The sequence below is a fragment of the Prunus avium genome, chromosome 6 (assembly GCF_965620075.1).
Source record: "Prunus avium chromosome 6, drPruAviu1.hap1.1, whole genome shotgun sequence".
In the NCBI taxonomy this organism is placed as follows: domain Eukaryota; kingdom Viridiplantae; phylum Streptophyta; class Magnoliopsida; order Rosales; family Rosaceae; genus Prunus; species Prunus avium.
This window is the reverse complement of record NC_142289.1, coordinates 3,120,702-3,141,385: the sequence shown is the minus strand read 5'-3', so window position 1 is coordinate 3,141,385 and position 20,684 is coordinate 3,120,702. Positions and strand designations below refer to the sequence as shown.

At 37.1% G+C, this 20,684-nt stretch overlaps 2 protein-coding genes, 1 long non-coding RNA gene and 1 pseudogene across 4 annotated transcripts; 1 reads left to right on the top strand and 3 right to left on the bottom strand.

Annotated features, from left to right (window-relative positions):
- Positions 1-1,248: 1,248 nt before the first annotated feature.
- On the bottom strand, positions 1,249-9,857 carry LOC110762882 (haloacid dehalogenase-like hydrolase family protein). Of its 2 annotated transcripts, XM_021965594.2 has the most exons (28): positions 9,451-9,857; positions 9,034-9,134; positions 8,845-8,901; positions 8,661-8,755; positions 8,466-8,565; positions 8,099-8,157; positions 7,797-7,921; positions 7,341-7,470; positions 6,756-6,837; positions 6,513-6,591; positions 6,231-6,291; positions 6,028-6,103; positions 5,835-5,945; positions 5,447-5,542; positions 5,158-5,280; positions 4,854-5,051; positions 4,466-4,570; positions 4,241-4,305; positions 3,870-3,963; positions 3,561-3,718; positions 3,414-3,463; positions 3,189-3,310; positions 3,002-3,109; positions 2,745-2,837; positions 2,437-2,473; positions 2,039-2,286; positions 1,740-1,889; positions 1,249-1,538 (listed from the first exon to the last, which is right to left on the bottom strand). In XM_021965594.2, the coding sequence occupies exons 1-28, from the start codon at positions 9,806-9,808 to the stop codon at positions 1,374-1,376; spliced, it is 3,246 nt and encodes a 1,081-aa protein (XP_021821286.1). In that variant the 5' UTR covers positions 9,809-9,857; the 3' UTR covers positions 1,249-1,373. The 2 variants fall into 2 exon arrangements, with proteins under 2 accessions (XP_021821286.1, XP_021821287.1); XM_021965595.2 differs by lacking the exon at positions 1,249-1,538 and having other exon boundaries at positions 1,744-1,902.
- A 437-nt stretch (positions 9,858-10,294) lies between these two features.
- Positions 10,295-12,589, bottom strand: LOC110762893 (pentatricopeptide repeat-containing protein At5g48910 pseudogene; annotated as a pseudogene).
- Positions 12,590-13,704: 1,115 nt separating this feature from the next.
- LOC110762896 (putative high mobility group B protein 11) lies at positions 13,705-17,150 on the bottom strand. The gene is made up of 6 exons (XM_021965618.2): positions 16,870-17,150; positions 16,137-16,212; positions 15,666-15,831; positions 15,338-15,475; positions 14,746-14,969; positions 13,705-14,126 (listed from the first exon to the last, which is right to left on the bottom strand). The coding sequence occupies exons 1-6, from the start codon at positions 17,055-17,057 to the stop codon at positions 13,989-13,991; spliced, it is 930 nt and encodes a 309-aa protein (XP_021821310.1). The 5' UTR covers positions 17,058-17,150; the 3' UTR covers positions 13,705-13,988.
- Positions 17,151-19,211: 2,061 nt separating this feature from the next.
- Positions 19,212-20,118, top strand: LOC110762900 (uncharacterized). Its single transcript, XR_002527638.2, has 2 exons — positions 19,212-19,614; positions 19,722-20,118. It is a non-coding gene; the product is annotated as an uncharacterized LOC110762900 (long non-coding RNA).
- The last annotated feature ends 566 nt before the right edge of the window (positions 20,119-20,684 follow it).

The window sequence follows — 20,684 nt, the reverse complement described above, 5'->3', positions numbered from 1 at the left end:
CTTTGGTGTTCCCCCGCTAAATAAAATACTAGTTGAAATAGTTATCCCTGCATAAGACAAAGGAAGCTTGCTCCCTAACATGGGTTTTCTTGAATTTATTATAAAATGTTTGTCATTTAGTTTCTTTGATTATTATTATTATTTCGCATTGATCAATAATTATTTAGGATGTTTGAACTTGACAAGCAAACTATTATATCTCTTGGTTGGTTTGGTTTCTTCTGTCACGGAGGATGTTTTCAAAAATTGTTAGGTTTTATTGACTCTGATGCAATGTAGCAGCAATTCCAATCTGAACCGAAACAGATGGTCAACCCTCCATTTGGGTTCATTGAAAGAAATTACATTGGCCTTGGCAAATTATGAAACTTGAAGACTGAATGAAACTGTTTGATTTTTCTAATAAATTAGGTTTTTTTTTTTTTTTTTGTGTGTGTGGAGAGAATAGCGATAGGATTTTATTGATAGGAAATGTAACTAGTAAAAAAACCGAGCAATGTCGTCAGAATTAGGCGAGTTTCTAATAAATTAGTTAATTTCAGCTCCACAATTACAAGTTTGGTCCATGCACATTAACCACTAATTTTGGATGAGGAACAAGTGGGTTGCACTAATTATGACAACAATGTTGGGAAAAGCAGATAAACATGGAATTTGTTGGCAGAAGCACGTTTTACGCTGTCATTTCTTAATATTATAATGTTTATATAGAGGTTAGTTAATTAATTAATTAAACAAACACATGGTCCATTCCATTCAGATGATTTGATTAGGTCTTCAGAGCTTGTCAAAGATTGATTTTTTCTTAATTAATATTTTATTTGTTTGTTTATTTTTCTAGGTGCGCACTATGCAGGGGCCCTAATCTATCTGCTCCTCATCAGCTTAATCTAAGTGTGATTACACTTTCATCATTTGATCAAATGGAGACAGCTGCGCACGAGTGCGTGTGTCTTGGTGAGCAATCCATCCCTTGCTTGTCCCAAGAACCATAATCATGGTGTTTAATGTTAAACTAATGATAACAATTAACAACAAACCAAATGCTAAGGAGAATCGCGTCTCCACCGTTGATTTGTTAGCGTTCAGATACATCAATGGCTGACAGCCGGCCCACATGCACATGGACGGTTGTTTTGTTAGGAACAAAACTCTTAACAACAATGATAATGATATGAAAGCAGAAAGACAACACAATTAGGATGATCTCATGCTTGAAGGGCAACACCAGAATATTACAATGAGAGAAGTAGGAAGAAGCATATTTATTACCTTGCTAATCTTTTTGGCAACAAATCATTTGGCATCCTTTTTTCCATGGTGAACAAATAATAGTGTAGGAGATATTACAAGACCTGTACAAAATATTAATGTCAGCCTGCAACTGGTAGCTGTAAGCTGTTTGTCGAAGCTTTTGGCTTTACAACATATGCGAGTGTGATTTCTTCTGGGTTGGATTCTGGACTTTCCTCTTGGAAGGGTACTTCGAATAATAACGATTGGTATAAACAGACCTCATCTTCCTTGCAATAGTAAACCTGCAAACACAAGCCAAGTTGATTTAACATCACTGACACTGTCTTAGCATGTGGTTTAACAGTAGGGTAAAAAAGAAGCATGTGGTTTAACTGTAGTTATACAAAGACACATTTGTGCACTTGTGGAAAAAGTTCATTAAACTATATCTTTTTGGCAGACCTGATTAAACCAGTTTGTTTGCAGGCTAAAATATGTCATACCTTGCAATTAATTCTCCCCAGCGAAGCTGAGGGGGAGGGTCTCTTGAAATGAAGAATTGCTGATCCTTCTGGACTAAGATATCCATCCAGGGGATCAATGGAAATTGCAGTTTCAGGCTCAGTTTCTACGCTAAACTTACTGCGAGCTTCCTGCATTTAAAATCTACACATGACAAATATGGAAAGGGCCATGCAACACCAGCATATTTGACAATAGGATGAGAAACCACAGCAAGAAAGAATTTCTAAATTGGAAGCAACATGTATGTGTTTATTGAAATGAAGAGAGGGATGGTGACCTTTGAAAAATGATACCCTTCGGGTACCGATATTTTAATAGACAGGTTGCCCTCATTGGATGAACCACCATCAACCGTAATGGTCTGCGTGTCGGCTGACGATCGTCTTCTGAGGCGTTTCAAAGATTTTGATTTTGCTGTGGGAGGCTGAACCCCTTTCAGTTCTAATGTAAGAAGTTCAGCTTCTTCCTTATTTAAGTCTAGATATCTGATTAGACTGTTATTTGTATCAGCTATGAAAATTCTTCCTGTAAAATAGAAAAATAAACTTTGAATCTGAGCTTGTAACTGGTAAGAAGGAATATATTTGAATCTCACTTTCTGATTTTTCATCATAGGAAGAGAGAGATAAGAGAACATCATAAATATTTTATGTGCAATTATAAAAGAGGCTTCACCATTTTTCGCTTCAACGATTCCTGATGGCTCTGAAAGCTGCCAGAAGATAACAGCTTATTAGAAATGAATCATATGTTGACGCTCTCATTTCTTTTCCTTTCTAGAATATGATAACAGGTACAGATAACAATATGATTGCACCTATTCCCTATTTTCTTGGATCATTTAACTTCCTAGAAGAGAATACAGGCTAAATTATATATGGTGCACATAAGATTAATCAAACACTTAAGAGCAACCTGCATAATCTTCTAATAACTCCTGCACCATTAAAAATCGTCGAAGAAAAACCAACAAAATTCCGAACCTGAGCTTCTAGAGATGTTCCGTCCTTGAAGCCAGCTTTTCCAATCCCTGCTACAGTACTAACTCTCTTACTAGCTGGATCTAGCTTCTTTATCTGGAGTTTGGAAAGAGATAAAGTTAGTACTTGACCAGAAACTGGTAGAAGCTATCACAATATTTCCCAAGATGAACTTTACATAAAAATCAAACTGATGCACTAAAAACTCAAAAGCGCAACCTACATCATAGAATAGTTACTGTCAGTCATGATCTGACTACCTTGTGATTGTAGCTGTCTGCTATGTAAATTTGACCACTCTGTGCACATAAGACGCCTAGTGGATGTTGAAGAAGCACTTCAGACCCTATCCCATCATGGTCACCAAACTGTACAGAATTTACATAAGAAGTATTATAAGAAAACAGGTGTAATAGAAAAAGATCATGCACCCAGAAAAAAGATCACCTTAAACAAATTGTCTGAGAAAACTGGATCACCACCAGCTAGCAATTTCGATCCTCCTGTTTCTAGGTCAAGTACCCTAATGGAGCTACTCTCACTATCAGCAATATATAGCTCCTTGAGATCTACAAAACCAAAGGAGAGTTTATAATATGTGAAAGTCCATATACAAAATTACTTATGTGACATTGAAAGTCATGAACTGTGGAGAAGACTGTGATACATTACCAAGAGATAATGAAATTCCAGAAGGCTGTGCAAACGATGTGCTTGAAGAGCTATGCCAATCACAAAAAACAAAAGCTGTCAAGTCTGGAAGTACTGCTATCAGATAAATCTTCATTACATCATTGAGCATCTTCACATTATCTTTACCTTGATCCGTTCAAGTTTCTTTCATAACCATCACCACTAAAGGCTCTAGTAACTCCATCATCTGTGTTGTGTTCCCAGATTTGATGTTGGCCAGCCATGGCAATATAAACTTTCTCATTGACTGGATGAAAGCAGGCATCCCATGGAGAGTTGAGGAGCTGACAGGATATAACTAGAAACTTTTGAGTAAAGCAGAGATGTTTATCTGAGAATTTTATGATTCAGCTTAAATGTTTTAAATATATATTCTTCACTATCCCAACCAAAAAGGGCTTTGCATCATCAAAATTCATGTTTCTGTAATCTTGCCTGAGTACTTCCTTTTCCTCCCCCTCGGTAATCAGAGCCTTTGGTTCCATTCCCAGCAAGAGTACGCACTGTGTCATTAACAAAATCAATCTCCCTACAATAACAGAAGCTAGATTATGACAAAATCATTCAGAAAATGTCAAATAATTCCGATTTAATATAGTTTTGTAGAAGGGGAACAAGTATGGGAAGCAAAATTAGAAATAGAAAATGATAACCATTAGCTACAGTACAAGTATCAGGACAGTATTTGTTGCGTAATTTATCTATTGATTCCATGCTTGTATTTCTTATATGCTCTTTATAGGTAGGAAATAGAGCCAACTATGCTTGTCAAATGAACAAGGGGTATTTCAATAGCCACCACGTACCTCAAAGCATGGTTTTCAGTATCTGCAACATAGAGGAGGTTTTTCTTCGGGTTGTAAGCTAGTCCCTAGTAAAGCATGACCAAAGGTTATGTGCAACAGCCAGCATTCAACATGAAACATGAGATGAAAAACCTCAGAATGCATGCATGCATCCATCAATGAAAAGAATACTCTAAGGCCAATAACGTGGTTATGACATGCTCTTAAATACGCTTATTTTCTTACCTGAGGCCGATTAAAGGTGGCATCATCAAATGAACCATCATGCAGACCTTCCTCTCCAGTACTTCCAACTTGGACAATAAAATTTCCTTCTAGGTCGGTTACCACCTGAAATCCATGCACAAGAAGATGGTTTGATAACAATCCTGTTGTATTGATTTCCTGCTATAAAAATTTAGCAGGAATGTAGGACTTAAACTTAACATCAATAGGAAACTGAAACAGTTTGAACACACCCACGACATGATATATATTTCTTTAGTTAGGATCTCCAAACATCAATATATGATCGTATTTTCCCAAACCTTCTTCTCCCCACCCCCACCCCCAATCCCCTTCTTCTGAAAAAAAAGTAATTATAAAAACTGCATAAGAGACAGAGAGAGCCTACTATGCGGTTATGATTACTGTCTGAGATGAAGAGCCTATTGTTTAGGACATCAATTGCAAGCTTTCCAGGAAACTTTAACGGAGATGTAACTAAACGAGGATCATTGTCTTTCTCCAAACTCAAAGGAATTGGTGCATTGTCCAACATGTTCTTTCTTCCATAGAACAGAAGAGCTGCCTCTACCAAATTGTCGAGATCCTTCCAAAAGAAGAAAATTTATGTTTTATTCATTGACCAATTACTAAGCGGAAATCCATGAAATTAAATGTAAGTATCTTGCAAATGCTTAAATGGTTATCAATACCTTGCGGCGACCTTCACCAGATAATTGCACAAGGAGCCTACCATTGGGCCCAACAATAGCAAATGTTGGCCATGAATTGACACCTAGCTCTCGCCATAGATACATATCTCCATCATTGACAACCTAAAACAGGTAGATAGTTGAAATAACTCTGGAATTTTGTAAGCTGAATGAGTGAAATATGGTCGAACATTACCACAGAAATCAGTCTACCCAGATTACTAGAACACCCAAATAAAATGAGAGATTTATTTCTACTAAAGTAAAATTTACAAACAATGAAGCTTACTGGGTGAGTGATGCCATAGCGTAACACTGCATTGCGAATGGCTTCTAAATCCTTCTCGTTATCAAATTTTGCAGAATGGACTCCCACAACAGTGAACTGCACAAGAATGAGAACAAATATATGATCATCAACTAATGGGGCCATAGTTTATAATTCTGCCAACTGGCACATGATTCAGCCAGGTAAACATTATCGATTTTTTAGATGGAAAAATTTCAAAAGGACGTGGAAGAAGTATGTATTCTATTAAGAAGGAAAAAGAAATCGAAGCTTATAAAACTTTGTTAATTATAATAAGCAATCTCATAAAATCAGAATGTAAAATAATAAATTTGATATGTCAGAAAAATAGAGAACTTTGAAAGAAAGAGAATGAAAAAAGGATTACCGGCATATCTTTGTATTTCTTCTCCAGAAACTCTAGGTCTGGCAGGACATGCATACAGTTTATACAACAATAGGTCCAAAAATCTAGCAGAACAACTTTTCCTTTCAGATCCTGCCAAACATATTTGTCAAAACTAAAGCTATACAATAATCTTGGTTTAACCATGTAGAAGTTTAAGCTTTATACAAATTACCGTGCTAAACTTAATGGGAGCTGTATTCAACCAATCAAGTTTTGCTGGAAATTCTGGCACGATAGGAGCAGTTCCTCTTGCAAAGTAAAAGATCATTCATTTAAGCAGGTTTTACATATATAATTATGCAAACTAACAACAACGATATAGGAATAGCTACAAATACAAATTATATCAAAAAAGGCAGCAAAATCCTTATTTACCTAGTTTCCAGGTCCGATATATAGTTCACAAATTGTTGGATTCTTTCAACTCTTGATTCACCTATAAAATAATTAATGGAAGAAAAGAAAATTGTAGTTTTCATTTTGCTGTAACTACGAATTCATAGAGACATGTTAAACAGATAATTAAAATTAGGTTTCAATGTAAACTTATATTTTCATAATAAATGTACAATTACAAAAGATAAAGAAGGACTAGGCAGAAAAAAAAATGCAGCAGGGGAAAAGAATGTACCAAAACCAGAGGTGTGACATCAGTACCTTCCTTCTGTTTAAGAGATGGCTGGTTGATCCCAAATATCACATTCCAAATAGCTTTAGGTGATGCATATTGCATGGCCTGTGCAGGAACCTCAGTAGAATTTATAAATTACAGAAACTAGAATAACAAAGAAGAAAAAAGGATTAAGATGTCATCTTTTGCATGCATAAAATTCAACCCGGAGATCTCTCTCCCTCTCTCACTCTTTGTCTCGCCAAGAATTCTACTCTATTGAGTTATACCTTCCAGTTTGAGATGGTGAAGGCAAGACAAGACAAAGCAATCCCCAAGCTTCCATATCTCACAATATCTCGCCGAAGAACCCTGCAACCTGTCCACAAATTATTCTGCAGCCTCAAGCTAAGGGGGTTCAACATGCTGTTTGTTTGATTTGAAAATGCAACTGTGTGATAAATATTCTCAAGTTAATAGGTGACATTGTTCAATATTACAATCTTTAAGTATAAAATCTTCCAAATGCTTGTCAAGCATATACAACTTCAGGGAAAGAAGTTGATCGACCAAATAACAAGGAACCTACATTTCAGAGGGCACATCACCATTGCACTATTAGAAACACTTTCAGGGGGGCTAACTGTAATGTAAACCCACAAACCAAATACATAGCATATAGAACATAGAAGTGTAAAAGCAAATTGGCGCAAGTATGTCTTAGGCTGTTTCTACTAGCATGATTTGTTGGGCAAAATGTAAGGATTGATTAATACATGAAATATACAAATAAATAACACATGCTCCCAAATAAGAAATGGTTTATTAATCAAAATAACACAATTGAAATGTTGCAATTATAGAACCCATCTTACCCTCCATCTGAGAAAACCCCGTCATTGGAAGCACCAGTTTTCTGCATGAACCCATTATTTTCTTCTGTGAGTTTTTCTGTTGTGTTTTGAGATGACATATAAGGAAATTGAGGTCCCTGGATCTTCCCATCTGCAGTGGCATGTCAACATAAGATCTCATGTTCCATAAGATGTATAATCTAAAAGATTACCCTGTAAAAGAGTTGGTAGGAGAACAAAAGCGTTATAAGCTTTTAAGATACTATCTTTATGGAACTTGAATCCAAACTATAGATCAAACAGATTCAAAAGGTGCATTTAGAAATAAATAAGGAAAGAGTTCCAATACAGAAGATGCCCCTTGCAAGAAAATTGGTCTTATAATAGTCCTTAAAAAGTGCCACTAGTGTAGCTTCACCATTCTACATTCTTGATGGTACAAAATGACATTTGCAGCATATTCTCAAAACTACATACTATAGCCACCAGAGCCACCACTGAGAATATCATCAAGTGAAACATTTCCTATTTCATTTCGAATTAGGGATGGACCAGCAGTCTTTAGAGTCTCTTCTGATAAAGTAGTTTTGACAGCTATGCATCTACAGGCAGCAGAACAAGATTAGCAGTTGCCACAACTATAATCCTTAGTTCTAAGTTAAAAGTAATGTTAGTGGCACATAAAAGATTAGTGTAAATGGTGATACAAGAAGAAATATAATAGATCCAACCCAACGTGTTGATTCATGTAATTTAATATGAAGTTTTTGCAAATTTACCTCATTTTTGCAGCTTTGGCAGCCTGCACGCCAGCTAGTGCATCTTCAATAACAATACACTGCCAAGACATAGGCAGACATATAACACCTTAAGAACGTGAAAATGGAAAGTGAAGCAACTAACATGACATATACCGTTAAATGCAGAATAAATATGCAGAATGGCCTCATTATTTAGCTTATCGTAAAAGCTAACAAAATCAACCTTTCATGGAACATTTTGTGAGACACCCAAGAAAACAAGCTTTTATTACTTATACCGTTAGAACTTTATTGTATTTATCTATCCCTTCTTTTTTTCAAATTTCTCCTATTTTGTTCTTGAAAATTCTTCTTTTTAAGAAAATAGCAGAATCTTCTGGTGTACCTCACTAACAGGCACATCCAAGATCTTTGATGCAGCCAAGAAGATATCAGGAGCAGGTTTCAGTTTCTCAAAAGCATCTGCTGACACAATAGCATCAAACCTGATAAAAGGATAACAAAATAAGAGTAAAAAATTAATGATCCTACAAAAATATGACAAACTTGAGAAGCAAACCATATGAATAGACGGGCTTACATTGACAGTGGTAAATTAGCGGCAGCTAGATTTGCATTAACCTTGATACGATCAGCGCTTGACGCAACAGCAACTTTAAGGCCTTTTCCTTTACACTGTTTTAAGGCAGAGAATACTAAAAGAATAACTAAATGAAGTAGCAGAATAGTAATATTGTTTCAATTATGAGTAGTTTCCTTGATACCTGAGTAATGAGTTCAAGGGCACCAGGGAATCCTATTCCAGAATTTGGTTTTGCATACTACAAGAAATTAAATAAGTGTTACGGTTAGGGCAACTTGATGACTAAAGACTAGTTTTATATGAAGATATACTCACGCTTGTTGCAGTATACTGATAAAATTACAAAAGACGACTGAAAAAATTCGTTAACCTTATCTAAATATATCTCAAAGAACCTCTTCTTTGCTGCCTCAGGATCGAATCCCTTTACCCCCTTAACAGCAGCAACACCTCCTAAGAAGTTCGCTTCACCTAGTACATTGATGCAAAACAGCAACATTAGCAAAAAGAAAAACTTTTTCATAACAAAACTGCACACTATCAAATCAGAACGTTGGCCCATCACATATATTGTTAATAATTAGAAAATGCCAAACTTAAAAGGGAAAATCATCTTAATTTTCAAATACAGATGATTCAACTAGCAACTATAAAAATTCACAACCACATTTCTTATAGTTTTGTTTACAATTTTACCATGCCCAAGTCAAATACAAGTAACAAAGACTAAAAAATCTACACCAAGGTCGAGAATTCATTGCACTAAGAAGAAATTTTTAATCATTACCAGTTCCCATGAATGGCACAAAGTCTTCCACTGTGACTTCAACCCCCATCTCTGCGAAAACATCGACACCGGCCAATCTAGAAGGCTCTTCGCTGTCGCAGAGTACTCCATCCATGTCAAACAACACAGCAGATACTTTCCCCCACTCACTTCCAGAAGATCCTTGCACATTTTTCTCTTCCACTTTCACACAAGCTTTCACAACCATTTTCTTTGAGAAATCGAACCGCTTTGGCCTCCATTGGAAGAGGTAGGTTGAGAGTGAAATGGGTTTTCGTCCTTTTGAGCTAGCATATAAAGAAGAGATCTTGGTGGGGTGTGAGAGAGAAGAGGGTGGCGATAGTAGTTTCATGGCCATGGGAGTTGAGTTGAGTTGAGCCAACTGATTCTGTTTGTGAGTGGCGGGGAAGGGGCTTCGTTATATTTTCGTACTGTTACGAAATTGCCCTTACTGTTTCTTGCATGCCTGTGCGGGTTTCTTGTCATTTTGATTTTTCTTTTGTGGTGGAGAAATGGGATCATATTCAATTTATTATCCACTTCTTCAAGCCTCCCCCTCATTATAAATTATATCTCAAGCCTTTTATTTATTTATTTATGGATGGATTTTAATGTCATCAAATACCAATCATAATTTTTTTCTCAAAAAAGAAAAACCAATCATCAATTAAGAAATTGTGATTACTCCACCACATTTCTGCCACTCATGTCACAGTGCCCATATTCAAAATCTTACATTTCACTCAATCATGATGCAGAGACATTTCTTGTATAATTTTTAATCCTTGAATTCAATATAATCAACCCCTCCATTAAAAAGCTTAAGAAAGAAAGACAATGTGTATGCTGAGAGAATTTGATCTTTGTTTAGTTCTTGTGTGTTATATTTGCTATGATATGCAAAGATACAGAGCTAACAATATGCAAAGCCTATGTTTCTTTGGAATGTCAAACTGCCATTCCTCCCAACAAAATCATGAGCCTTGGTCTTTCTTCATTGCTGGATGGAGTTTTCAAACACTATCTCTTGTGTATGTTCCCCAGCTCCACCTACATTGACACTTTTAAGCTTAACAAATTCAAGACCTCACCAAAAATCCTTGCAGGAACATCTTCCATTTCTAAAATGATGATAGCGCATACGGTCCCTCACAATTATATCGCGCTCGTATACTTTCGAAAAGATCTTTATGGTAGAATGGCAATCCTCACAAGTTCTTAAGTTCTTCGTAACACGAATGGTTGTTCCAGGTTTCGTGTTCAGGACACCGAAAGCAATAGCAAGCTTTTCACTGTGGTATTGCAGTGCAGTTTCCTTCTCCTCCTCTGCAATGTCAAACAAAACTTGGGAGCTATTTGGTGAGTAACCCTCCATCTGCAGCTTCTCTATGATCGTTTCCAGCATCAAATAGACCTCTTTCATTTGTGGGTGTGACCCTTCTCCCACTTTGAATTCATGAACCAAGCCACCAATATCAACCATGCTAATTCCAGGACTTGTCTTGACCCCCCTTTCCTTCATCAACATTCTAACTTTTTCAACATCATCCCACCTGCCTGCCTTTGCATAAATGTTAGACAACAATGCATAACGGCCGCTATTTTGAGGCTCCAATTCAAGCAAAATCCTTCCAACTCTCTCTCCCATTTCAACATTTCCATGTATCCTGCAAGCACCTAACAAGGCCCCCCAAACAGCTGCATTGGGTTTGATTGGCATTGAATTTATAAGCTGCTCAGCCTCTTCCAATTGCCCTGCCCTTCCAAACATATCAACCATACACCCATAGTGCTCCACCTCAGGCTCAATACCATAAAATTTCTTCATAGAACTAAAGAAGTTTAGACCTTTATCGACAAAACCCGAATGAGCACAAGCATTTAGGACATTCAGAAACGTAACTCCATTTGGTTCTAACTTACTCCTCTGCATCTTGGAGAAGAGCTCAATTGCATCGTCTGCTCGACCGTGCATAGCAAGCCCACCAATCATGGCATTCCATGTGGAAATCTGTTTCTGTTTGATATTTTCAAACACTTCCCACGCCATGTCGAGCCGCCCACATTTGGCGTACATATCAAGCAAAGCAGCCCCGAGCACTGCATCCAATTGAATGGTGTTCCTCTTGATATAAGCATGAACCCACTTTCCTTGATCAACTGCTCCCACATTGGCACAGGCAGCTAGCACACTTGACAAAATAAATTTTCTTGGACTAAGTAAGTTCTCCTTCTGCATCTCATTGAAAATTTCCAAGGCCTCCTTGTGACACCCTCCTTTTATGTAACCATCAACCATGGCACTCCAAGATATCTCATCCTTTTCACTCATGCCATCAAACAACTCCCTTGCCTCTTTCAACATGCCACATCTAGCAAGGCCACTCACCATTGCATTCCAAGAACCAATATTTTTACTTGGCATATGCTTCTCAAACAATTCTTTAGCTGCTTCTACATCTCCACATTTCATGTAACCATCGATCATCGCGTTCGAACAAATCACATCATTCGATTCCACAGCCTCATCTAGCATTCTCCTTGCCTCTTCCACAAGCCCAAATGATGCATACATCTGAATTCCAGCACTTCTTATGTGCCCATCTTCACCAAACTGATTTTTAACAACATGTGCATGAATTTGCAGAGCTTCCTCTACAGCTTGAACCAATGTGCAGGCCTTGAACAATATAGAATAGGTGAACTTATTAGGCCTAGCATTCATAGCCACCATCTTACAATAATATGATATACAACTCAAGGCCTCATTGTTCTCTAGGCAACCTTTAATTACAATATTCCACACAAAAACATTGGGCCTCCACACAGAATCAAAGACCTTCAAAGCAAACCCAAAGTTGCTGAAATGTTGACTTGCATAGCATTTAACTATGGCCCCTGCCACATAATGGTCTTGAAAATGGCCTGACCTCAGGGCAACACCATGGGCTTGCTTGAGATGTTGTAAAGAAGTGGTGCATTTTGTGTTTAGGATGTGTAAGATTGTTTTCTGGGAGAGTTTGGAGGTGGAAGCTGTGCTCTCTGCTGAGACTTCTTTTGGTTTGATGTGATGAGGGAGATTTGTGGTGGTGGTGGATGTGCTCATCTTGGCTCTGCTATGCTATCCAGTCTTGGCTAATAGTCTCTGAGGTAAAGATTGCAGAATATAAAAGTCAGACTGATAATGTCGTTTGCAGCTTTTTGCTTCTTTTCTTTTAAACTGGCGACATGTCGTTTATAGCTTGTTTTAAAATGGACGACATAAGTTGGTAAGAGCATCTCCAGCGCAGCCCACCAAACCGGGCAAAAGGCCCCCCAGGGCAAGGTTTGGCCCTCCAGCGCTGCAGCCTGCAGCCCAGTTTCGCCTGGGTCCCACCAGCCTGGGCAAGCCCAAGGGCAGGTTTCGCCTGGGCTTCAGCCCGAGTTTTGTGACGTCAGCGAGCAAAAAAATATTTAAAAAATCCAAAAAAATTTCAATTTTTTTTTTTTAAATACCAAAAAATTATAGATGCTTTCCCTATAAATACATAACAATTTTATTCACTTTCTAAATTGTTTATATTTTGTTGCATAATATTTTTTTCCTTTCTTGCCTTAGACTTGCCCTTGACTTAGCCCTCATGGGTGGAACCACAAATGGCAAGGCTGACACTATTCACGTGAATAGTGGCAGCCCTTGCTTGCCCTTGCCCTAGACTTAGCCCTTATGGGTGGACATGCTCTAACCGTTGTTCTATCTTTGATTTAAACACTGAGGAGAATGTTTTTTTTCAGTACAAACCATAGTTTTGTGTTTTTTTAGTACAAACCATAGTCAAAACTATAGGGATAATTTCTTACACACACAACTATGATGCCATAGTCAAAACTATAAGGATAATTTCTTACACAGACAACTATGATGCCGTGGGTAAGTCGATGGAAAAGTGGGTAAGTCGATGCCATTTTCCATCGTAAACTCAATCTTGAGCTGGAATTGGTGGGGAGCAGTGAGCCAGACCCGTTGGCAATGTTTAGTTTAGTTTAGGTTTGGGGGTGTAGAATTGAAATTTTTATGTGTGTTTTTGTTTGTTTTAGCATTCTCGATTTCAGCTCTCTGTTTTTTCCTGCTGAATCCAATCGTATCAAGACCTTCAAAATCTGATTTTTCGTTTGGAAGTTATGATCAAATCTTCACTCAGGGGTCGGGTATGTTGTATAGAAGATAATGATTAGAAGTTGGAGAAGACATTGGTGCAAATCCTATTATGAGGATACAACAAAGAGCTTCTTGATTACAAAAATACGGGAAAGGGGGATGGGACACATTTTCGAATCCTGTTTGAAGCAGCTTCACCACCAAAAATACAAGGCTGCTAAACTTCTAGTTCTTCAGGGAGCAACACATTTACAAAATATATACAAAAGGGCAGCATAATAACATAGTTAATGCAGAAAACCTGTCATTGTAGTATATGTACAAGATCCACCCTCCCCTCAATATAAAGCATCTTTCATTTCAAAAACCACCCCAACTGAAGCTCTTGAGTTCCTGTTGCTCATTGAACCACATCATTGATTCCAGTCAACCCATTCTCTGAGGTCTTGTTCTGGCAAGTCAATATTTTCTCCTCATCAGCACCCACTTCTTGAGCCACTCTTCTTTCCCTTACCTTCTTACTTGCCTCAATGTATGGCTGTAAGGAAAACAAATAAACCATATTAACGTCCAGAGGGTGGACTTCAGTTGAACAAGGTTGCTATAATAAGGTCAGGGCTGCATACCATAAAGCGGTAAGAACTCTATTTGAGTTCACATCTATTTAGGATTCTAGTTTGATCAAGGATACAAGGGAAAGATAAGCTTGGTATACACGGATAAGTTTGATAGAGTTGAAGCTCTATCTCACTTGTGGAATATCTATTATATTAGGCTATGGATTCATGGGGTGATAAGGATAAGCTTTAAGTATTCCTTTATGGGCTAGGAACCTCAAGGCTCTCACCCTATAAAACTAAGGCTTCAGTCCCCACTCTTATGCACTGAAAACAGACTCATATTCCTACCCCAAACAGGAGAGATTTAGAGTGCATAGAGAGAGGAAGACCAAGGTCAGTGCATGTATTTTGTTGCTGTTGCTGTGCTTGCTCTAACGGCTTCCCAAGGTTAGTACTTATAGATTACATATGAAATAGAACTTACAAAAGCATGTAAAAAGGAATACAACTAAGTGGCTAAACATAATTATAGACCATGTACGCATTTGAGTAAGCAATGTCTAAACAACAGAGGAAGAAATCTAGGTGTAACTCTACCTGTTTCTCACTCGCAGAGAGGGACCTCCATGCATTGTCTACCATATATCGGACATTTTGACCCTTCACTTTCCCTGAATCAGTACTTTTCAACCGCTCACATTCTATCTTGAGGAAGATATGATACGCACTTTGTGCCCCTCGTGGAGCACCGACACGTTTCTTCATCTCTTTGTTCTTTGAGTGCAGCTGGGGGAACTGCTTTTGTTCGGCAGATGTAGAACCTAATGAAATTTGCAATACAAAGGGGTTCTGAGTAAGTTATGACTCAAATTTGCAGATGTAGGTGTAAAGTTTGAGAATTGAGTGAATTGTATTGAATCTCAGACTATGTACTTCAAACCTTTACAACTTTATAAAAATGGAAAGAATAAATCTATGCCTAAACTGTAGCTTTTGACAGCAACCACAATATATGCAAATTGATACAGAAATTAATGAAGCCAACCGTTGACATTACAACTCTTTAACAGTAAGACCACCTTTCAAGCCTACTCTATTCCTACATAAGTTCGATGACCATTCAATGTATGATTGCAACATGCAACGTTTTAGTTTGCCGAATTTAATCTACCAAGCAATAGTGACATACCCATCAATGTTAGTTGATAATTCTCCTTGGGCACCTTCTTCTCCACAAGAGCATCTTCAAGATTGAGTATCGGAGATGAGTTGTCCCTACAGTTCCCTTCCATTGCTGAGCTATCTCCAATATTGTGGAAAGCATGACCTGAAATTTTTATCCTAGTGAGGTTTAAGCATCATCTTTATCTAGCTAATACATGTAGTTTATACCAAGAAAATAAAGGTACTGCATTACAAATTAAGTACCTAAAAACTCTTACGTCCAGGCAAGTAATTAAATGCAAATCCAATTGAAAATATGCACTTCTCTAGAAGGTTATCTCTAGCTATTGTACCTAGAGTCGAAGCAGCTTTCACACGAGGTTCCCTGTAATAGTAAAGCTGTTCATACTGGTAGAGAAAGAGTGCATAGAGTTTTAAAAGAGGTTGAGGATCCTGCACATTCTCCCCATCTAATTTTAGGGCCAGTGCAACTTCACCCCACCTCCCATCTGCCGTAACCTGGAAATTAACCATTACAAATCTCAGTAATCTCTTGTCCTGTGAGGCTGTAACTTCATCCCTTTCAATTTTTAAGGTGAAAACCACTTGATCTTATCTTGAATTGATATTCATACAAAGGGTTAAACTAAAGATGCCATTCAAACCCTGTTTTGCATCAGAGTTATACACAGTTTATCCAAATGTGTAAGTTCAGAAATTCAGATAAATGATCACAAGACAGACCTTTTGGATGGTTATAAGGTATCATTAATTTCTTTTTCACTAAATAAATAGGTAAGAATGAGCAAGTGATAGAAATAAACCTGAATAAATCCTCCTCTTTCAATAACTTCTTTGTAAAACAGATGCAAGTCCAGTGTTGTTTGTCTGAGATCAAAACTGCCCATTGAAAGAAAGATACTCAGATTAATTTTCACATTGAAACAAACCGATCAGAAGAGATCGCCAAGTGAGAATATAAGATAAAATATCTAAACCAGTAATTAGCATTATAATCATATATCAGCTTCCTATATATTCCACATGCATAAGTAAACCGAAGCTTGAATCAATCTTTTAAACATACTTAAGTAGCATAATCAAGCCAAATATGAATGTGACAAGAGTTATCTGAAGTTTTATGCCCAACATATTCAATGGCACTACTGATTTCTGAATTAGAAGGTTCCAACTTGTGAGTGAGCAAAGGTTCCAACTTTGCTTCTTGTGAGCAAAGATTCCAACTTTTCTCGTCTTTTTCAAAGATTCTAACTTTGCTTTTCTTTTTTCCCACAACTTTCTCAAAACCACACATGGTATATATGAACAAAAGTTAGTGTTCGAAAAATCCGCCTAGGCGGGAGGACTAGGCGGCCTGGGCGGGTCTGGAGGAGAAAATGCTTGCTTTTCTCTCAAAAATTTAAAAAAGCTTGCTTTTCAACACATTTCAAAAGCTAAAAACATAATGAAATTCCCCTGAAACCCACTTGAACGCAGAAACAGAAAATAGAAGAGAAAACCAAGAAGCCCAAAACTCTAAAAATTAGGAAAACTCACAGAAGGTTCAGCCCAGATGAGTTGTGCAACTTGTTGAGTCTCTGATAGAAACTCTCAATCTCAGAGTTCTCCAACTCCAGCAAGCTTTTCCCATCATCAGGCTCAGAAAGTGTCACATTGGAATTCATAGTAACAAGGCATTGAGAGCCATTTTTCTCAGTCTCTGGCTGGTTCTCAGTAGTCTTCATGTTGGAGAGAGAGAGCTTCACTTCAATGGCTTCACTCTGCTCTCTTTTCTACATTTGTAATCCCGAAAACTAAAGCCATCTGTCTATACATAGACATGCACATTAAGCGCATGTTGGTGTTGATGCAAAATGGATTAGCTTGTGGGTTTACACGTAGCCCCCCACCCACTGTGGGGTAGATGAAAATGAAATTACCACTGACACAAAGCTGTTCTCTGTCCCAAGAATGAGTTGTTTAGGATAGTTTAGCCATTCAATCAATTTTAACGTCAATTTTTTATATAACGATGATATTGGATTTATTGAATAATGGTGAAAAGGTGTACAATAAGAATGTTGCAGAACACAAGAAACAACAGTCATTTTTCACTTTTTTGGTGAAACCATGTTACACCCAAAATATGTATAAATTATACTTACATGCCACTAAAGTTTGCACCAAGTGGACTTGGAGGAAGCATCATAAACTAACCAACCCTTAAACACAAGAAATTACAGTCATTTCACTCTTTTATTTTTGGTACAAGTGATTGGGCGAGGGAGTTTACACAAGCATTCCTGAGTGCATGGGGTTTCATTATTAAAAGGCTTTTTATTATAAATGGTCCTTGACGTTTACGAAATTATCACGAATGGTCCTTGAGGTTTTTTTGTGACACTAATAGTCCCTAACGTTTGGACTTTTTATCACAAATAGTCCTTGCCGTCAAAAATTATGTTAAGTGTATGATGTGGAAGATAAGTGGAGCCCATATGTACAATCACGTGACATGTGGATTAAATAAATAAATAATTTTTTTTTTAATGAAAATCCATTAAAAAACCATTTAGAGAGTAGAGAGAGAGATAGGCTAAATGGTTTTTTTAATGGATTTTCATTAAAAAAAACAATATTTATTTATTTATTTAATCCACATGTCACGATGTGATTGTATATGTGGGCTCCACTTATCTTCCACATCATACACTTAACAGAATTTTTGACGGCAAGGACCATTTGTGATAAAAAGTCCAAACGTTAAGGACTATTAGTGTCACAAAAAAACCTCAAGGACCATTCGTGATAATTTCGTAAACATCAAGGACCATTTGTGATAAAAAGCCTTATTAAAATGCTGCAAAATTTGCAGGGAATGGCTTAAATTTCAAACCGCGCGATCCTGCAATGTGGCAATTTTCCATTTTTAAGAATAAACGTTACTTTTATTCTGTAATATTAATGTTATTTGATCATATGTATTTATTTTCTACCAAAGTCAACATATTAGGCAAGAATCCGTTTATAGACAAATATATATGCATATAAATGGCACGAAATTTATTCCTTTTCTATATTGAAAAATTTCTGTACTTGCTCATATTTACTTTTTTTTTTTTTCTGTTACAATATTTTATACAGAGATTAAAAAACAAGTAGACTTGAAATATCAATGCATTGGCTTTCTTTTCTTTCTTTTTCTGGGTTACAACTTACACCAATATGTTAATGTGTAGATTCCATCCTCTCAATCTCAGCTTCCAGCTCAAATAAATTAAATATATATATATATATATATATATATAGTCTCCTTCTATTTAGGGATCCCAGAAATAAAATTATTTGAGGAATACCATTTAGGGTCCCCTACGAATTTGTTTTCAACGATCCAAACCATCGATTTTTTAAGTCTACATTCATAAATCATACTTGCAAAAAATTAGACAAATTGGAAACCGTTTCGATATCCAGTTGTGTCCTACAAAATCAATGAACACGGTGCTTCAAGAAAGTACTAAAATTTCAATAATTCAATTGAGTGTGGTCTAATGATATTAGATTTAAGTGATTTTTCGTAGAGATGATCTTTGAATGAGTATCTACGAAATAGACAGTTTGGATTAGTGAAATACAATACAGAGTGGGTCTTACAAGGGTGTCTCTCAAATAAGCTTATTTGAGGGATCCCTCAACTGAAGTCCCCTGTATATATATATAAACAATATTTAGAAAAATTAGTGTATAGTGACAAAAAAAACTTTAGTAATTAGCATATGATACATGACCTATTTTTGTTTTGGATATGGTGGATGAGTTCTAAATTTTATTTTGTTAAAAGCCAATGACCCTACCCATGTGCTTTTTAAGCTTGTTTAATTTGTATTTGAAATAACATTTTTACCCTTTGTATTTTATATGGGAGCCAGATCACACCCCAGCTTGGAATTCAATCCTAAACGAAGACCACGGTCCACGAGGTCGCAACCACCACCAACAACGACCATGGCTAAGAAGGTCATTGCAAAGCGCCAGAGAAAGCCCTTTTCCTGCGGAGAAGCAATAGGAGGATCGACAGCGGAGAAGGCGTCTTCCGTCGTTTTCCAGTGGAGAAGCAAGATGAAGGAGAAGGCGTTTTCTGGCGGAGAAGCAATTGATGACGACCATGGCTCGTCCTGGCGTCACGAATGCCGACGGAGAAGGCGTTTTCCGATCCATGGAGAAGCAATCGGAGGATCGATGCTCGCGGATTCGCAAAGCTCGGATGCGCATAAGCAGATTTACTTATCGTAGTGTTTTTATGTAATTTGCTTCTATGCAATGACTGTTGATCAGTAGTTGGTTTTGGTTTCTTTCCTCATCTTCCTTACTTTTGTTTTATGTTAAAACTCATGGTTATATTTTTCCAGGAGAAAGTGGTGAATGATGCCAGCTAAATCTAAAGATGAAGATCCAATATAGAACACGGTGCCCAAACTGTGCTGGAATCAACTATCTACGCCCAACCTTGGTGGCGTGGAGTGGGGAACAGTTCATCGTCAGGTGAAAGTGCTCCAGCATCATCTTTGGTGGATCATCGTGATAGTATGGTCATGAATGGAGCTATGCAGTCACAAGCTAATGCTAGGCTGGATGGTGGAGCCAACTTCAACAAAGAATTGCGGACTACAATAGGATCACAGTCTGGTAGTTACTTTTGCATTATCATTTCCCATGGGAAAATTTCATGTGACTTCTTTTTCTGAATAGGAAATTTTCACACTTGCTACTATATGAAATTAACTATAAAGTAATCATTATGAGAAACCTTTCTTTAAAAAAAATTATTTATAATTATTTACTAAGCCTTTGTCTTCTTTGTGAGATTGAAGGACATAATGCATCATCAATTTGACATCCTAACCAAGACCTTTCAATCTGTGAAATAAAAGGAAATTTGAAGGTTTTTATAATTGTGATAGTGCTTATGATCTAAACTAAATAGAACTTGATACAACTAAGACTAGCATTTGTTGGAGAAAAAAAGAATTAAAGTAGGCCTTAGACACTTGTGGTTATTTATTACAATCTTTCTCTTACTAGCTTCTTGTGTTGTGGGTGGGAAACTAAATCTATTTGAGAAAAAAGGAACTGCATTAAGAAGGTGAGAATCCTTGTACTCTCCCTGTGTGTGTTTTGGTTAGGGTAGGGTGGGGAACTAGAAGATGTGCAATTGCTATGGATTTTATCTCGATCTTATTTCAATTCTGTAGTACGGATTTGATTTCCAAAAAACGAGACTTGAAACCAAGAAAATTTACTTGTAAAATCCCTGAACCATCCTTGATACCTTGCTGAGCAAACCCAAATTAACCTTTCCCTGATAGACATAG

Coding starts and splice junctions, on each gene's coding strand:
- LOC110762882 (XM_021965594.2), bottom strand. CDS start 9,808: ATGGCCATGAAACTACTATCGCCACCCTCTTCTCTCTCACACCCCACC. Junction 7,922..8,098: donor GCCAAAGCTGCAAAAATGAG/GTAAATTTGCAA, acceptor TGCTGCCTGTAG/ATGCATAGCTGTCAAAACTA. Junction 2,287..2,436: donor AATCGTTGAAGCGAAAAATG/GTGAAGCCTCTT, acceptor TCTATTTTACAG/GAAGAATTTTCATAGCTGAT.
- LOC110762896 (XM_021965618.2), bottom strand. CDS start 17,057: ATGAAGACTACTGAGAACCAGCCAGAGACTGAGAAAAATGGCTCTCAA. Junction 16,213..16,869: donor TCATCTGGGCTGAACCTTCT/GTGAGTTTTCCT, acceptor TTCAATGGGCAG/TTTTGATCTCAGACAAACAA. Junction 14,127..14,745: donor TCTCTGCGAGTGAGAAACAG/GTAGAGTTACAC, acceptor TTTTCCTTACAG/CCATACATTGAGGCAAGTAA.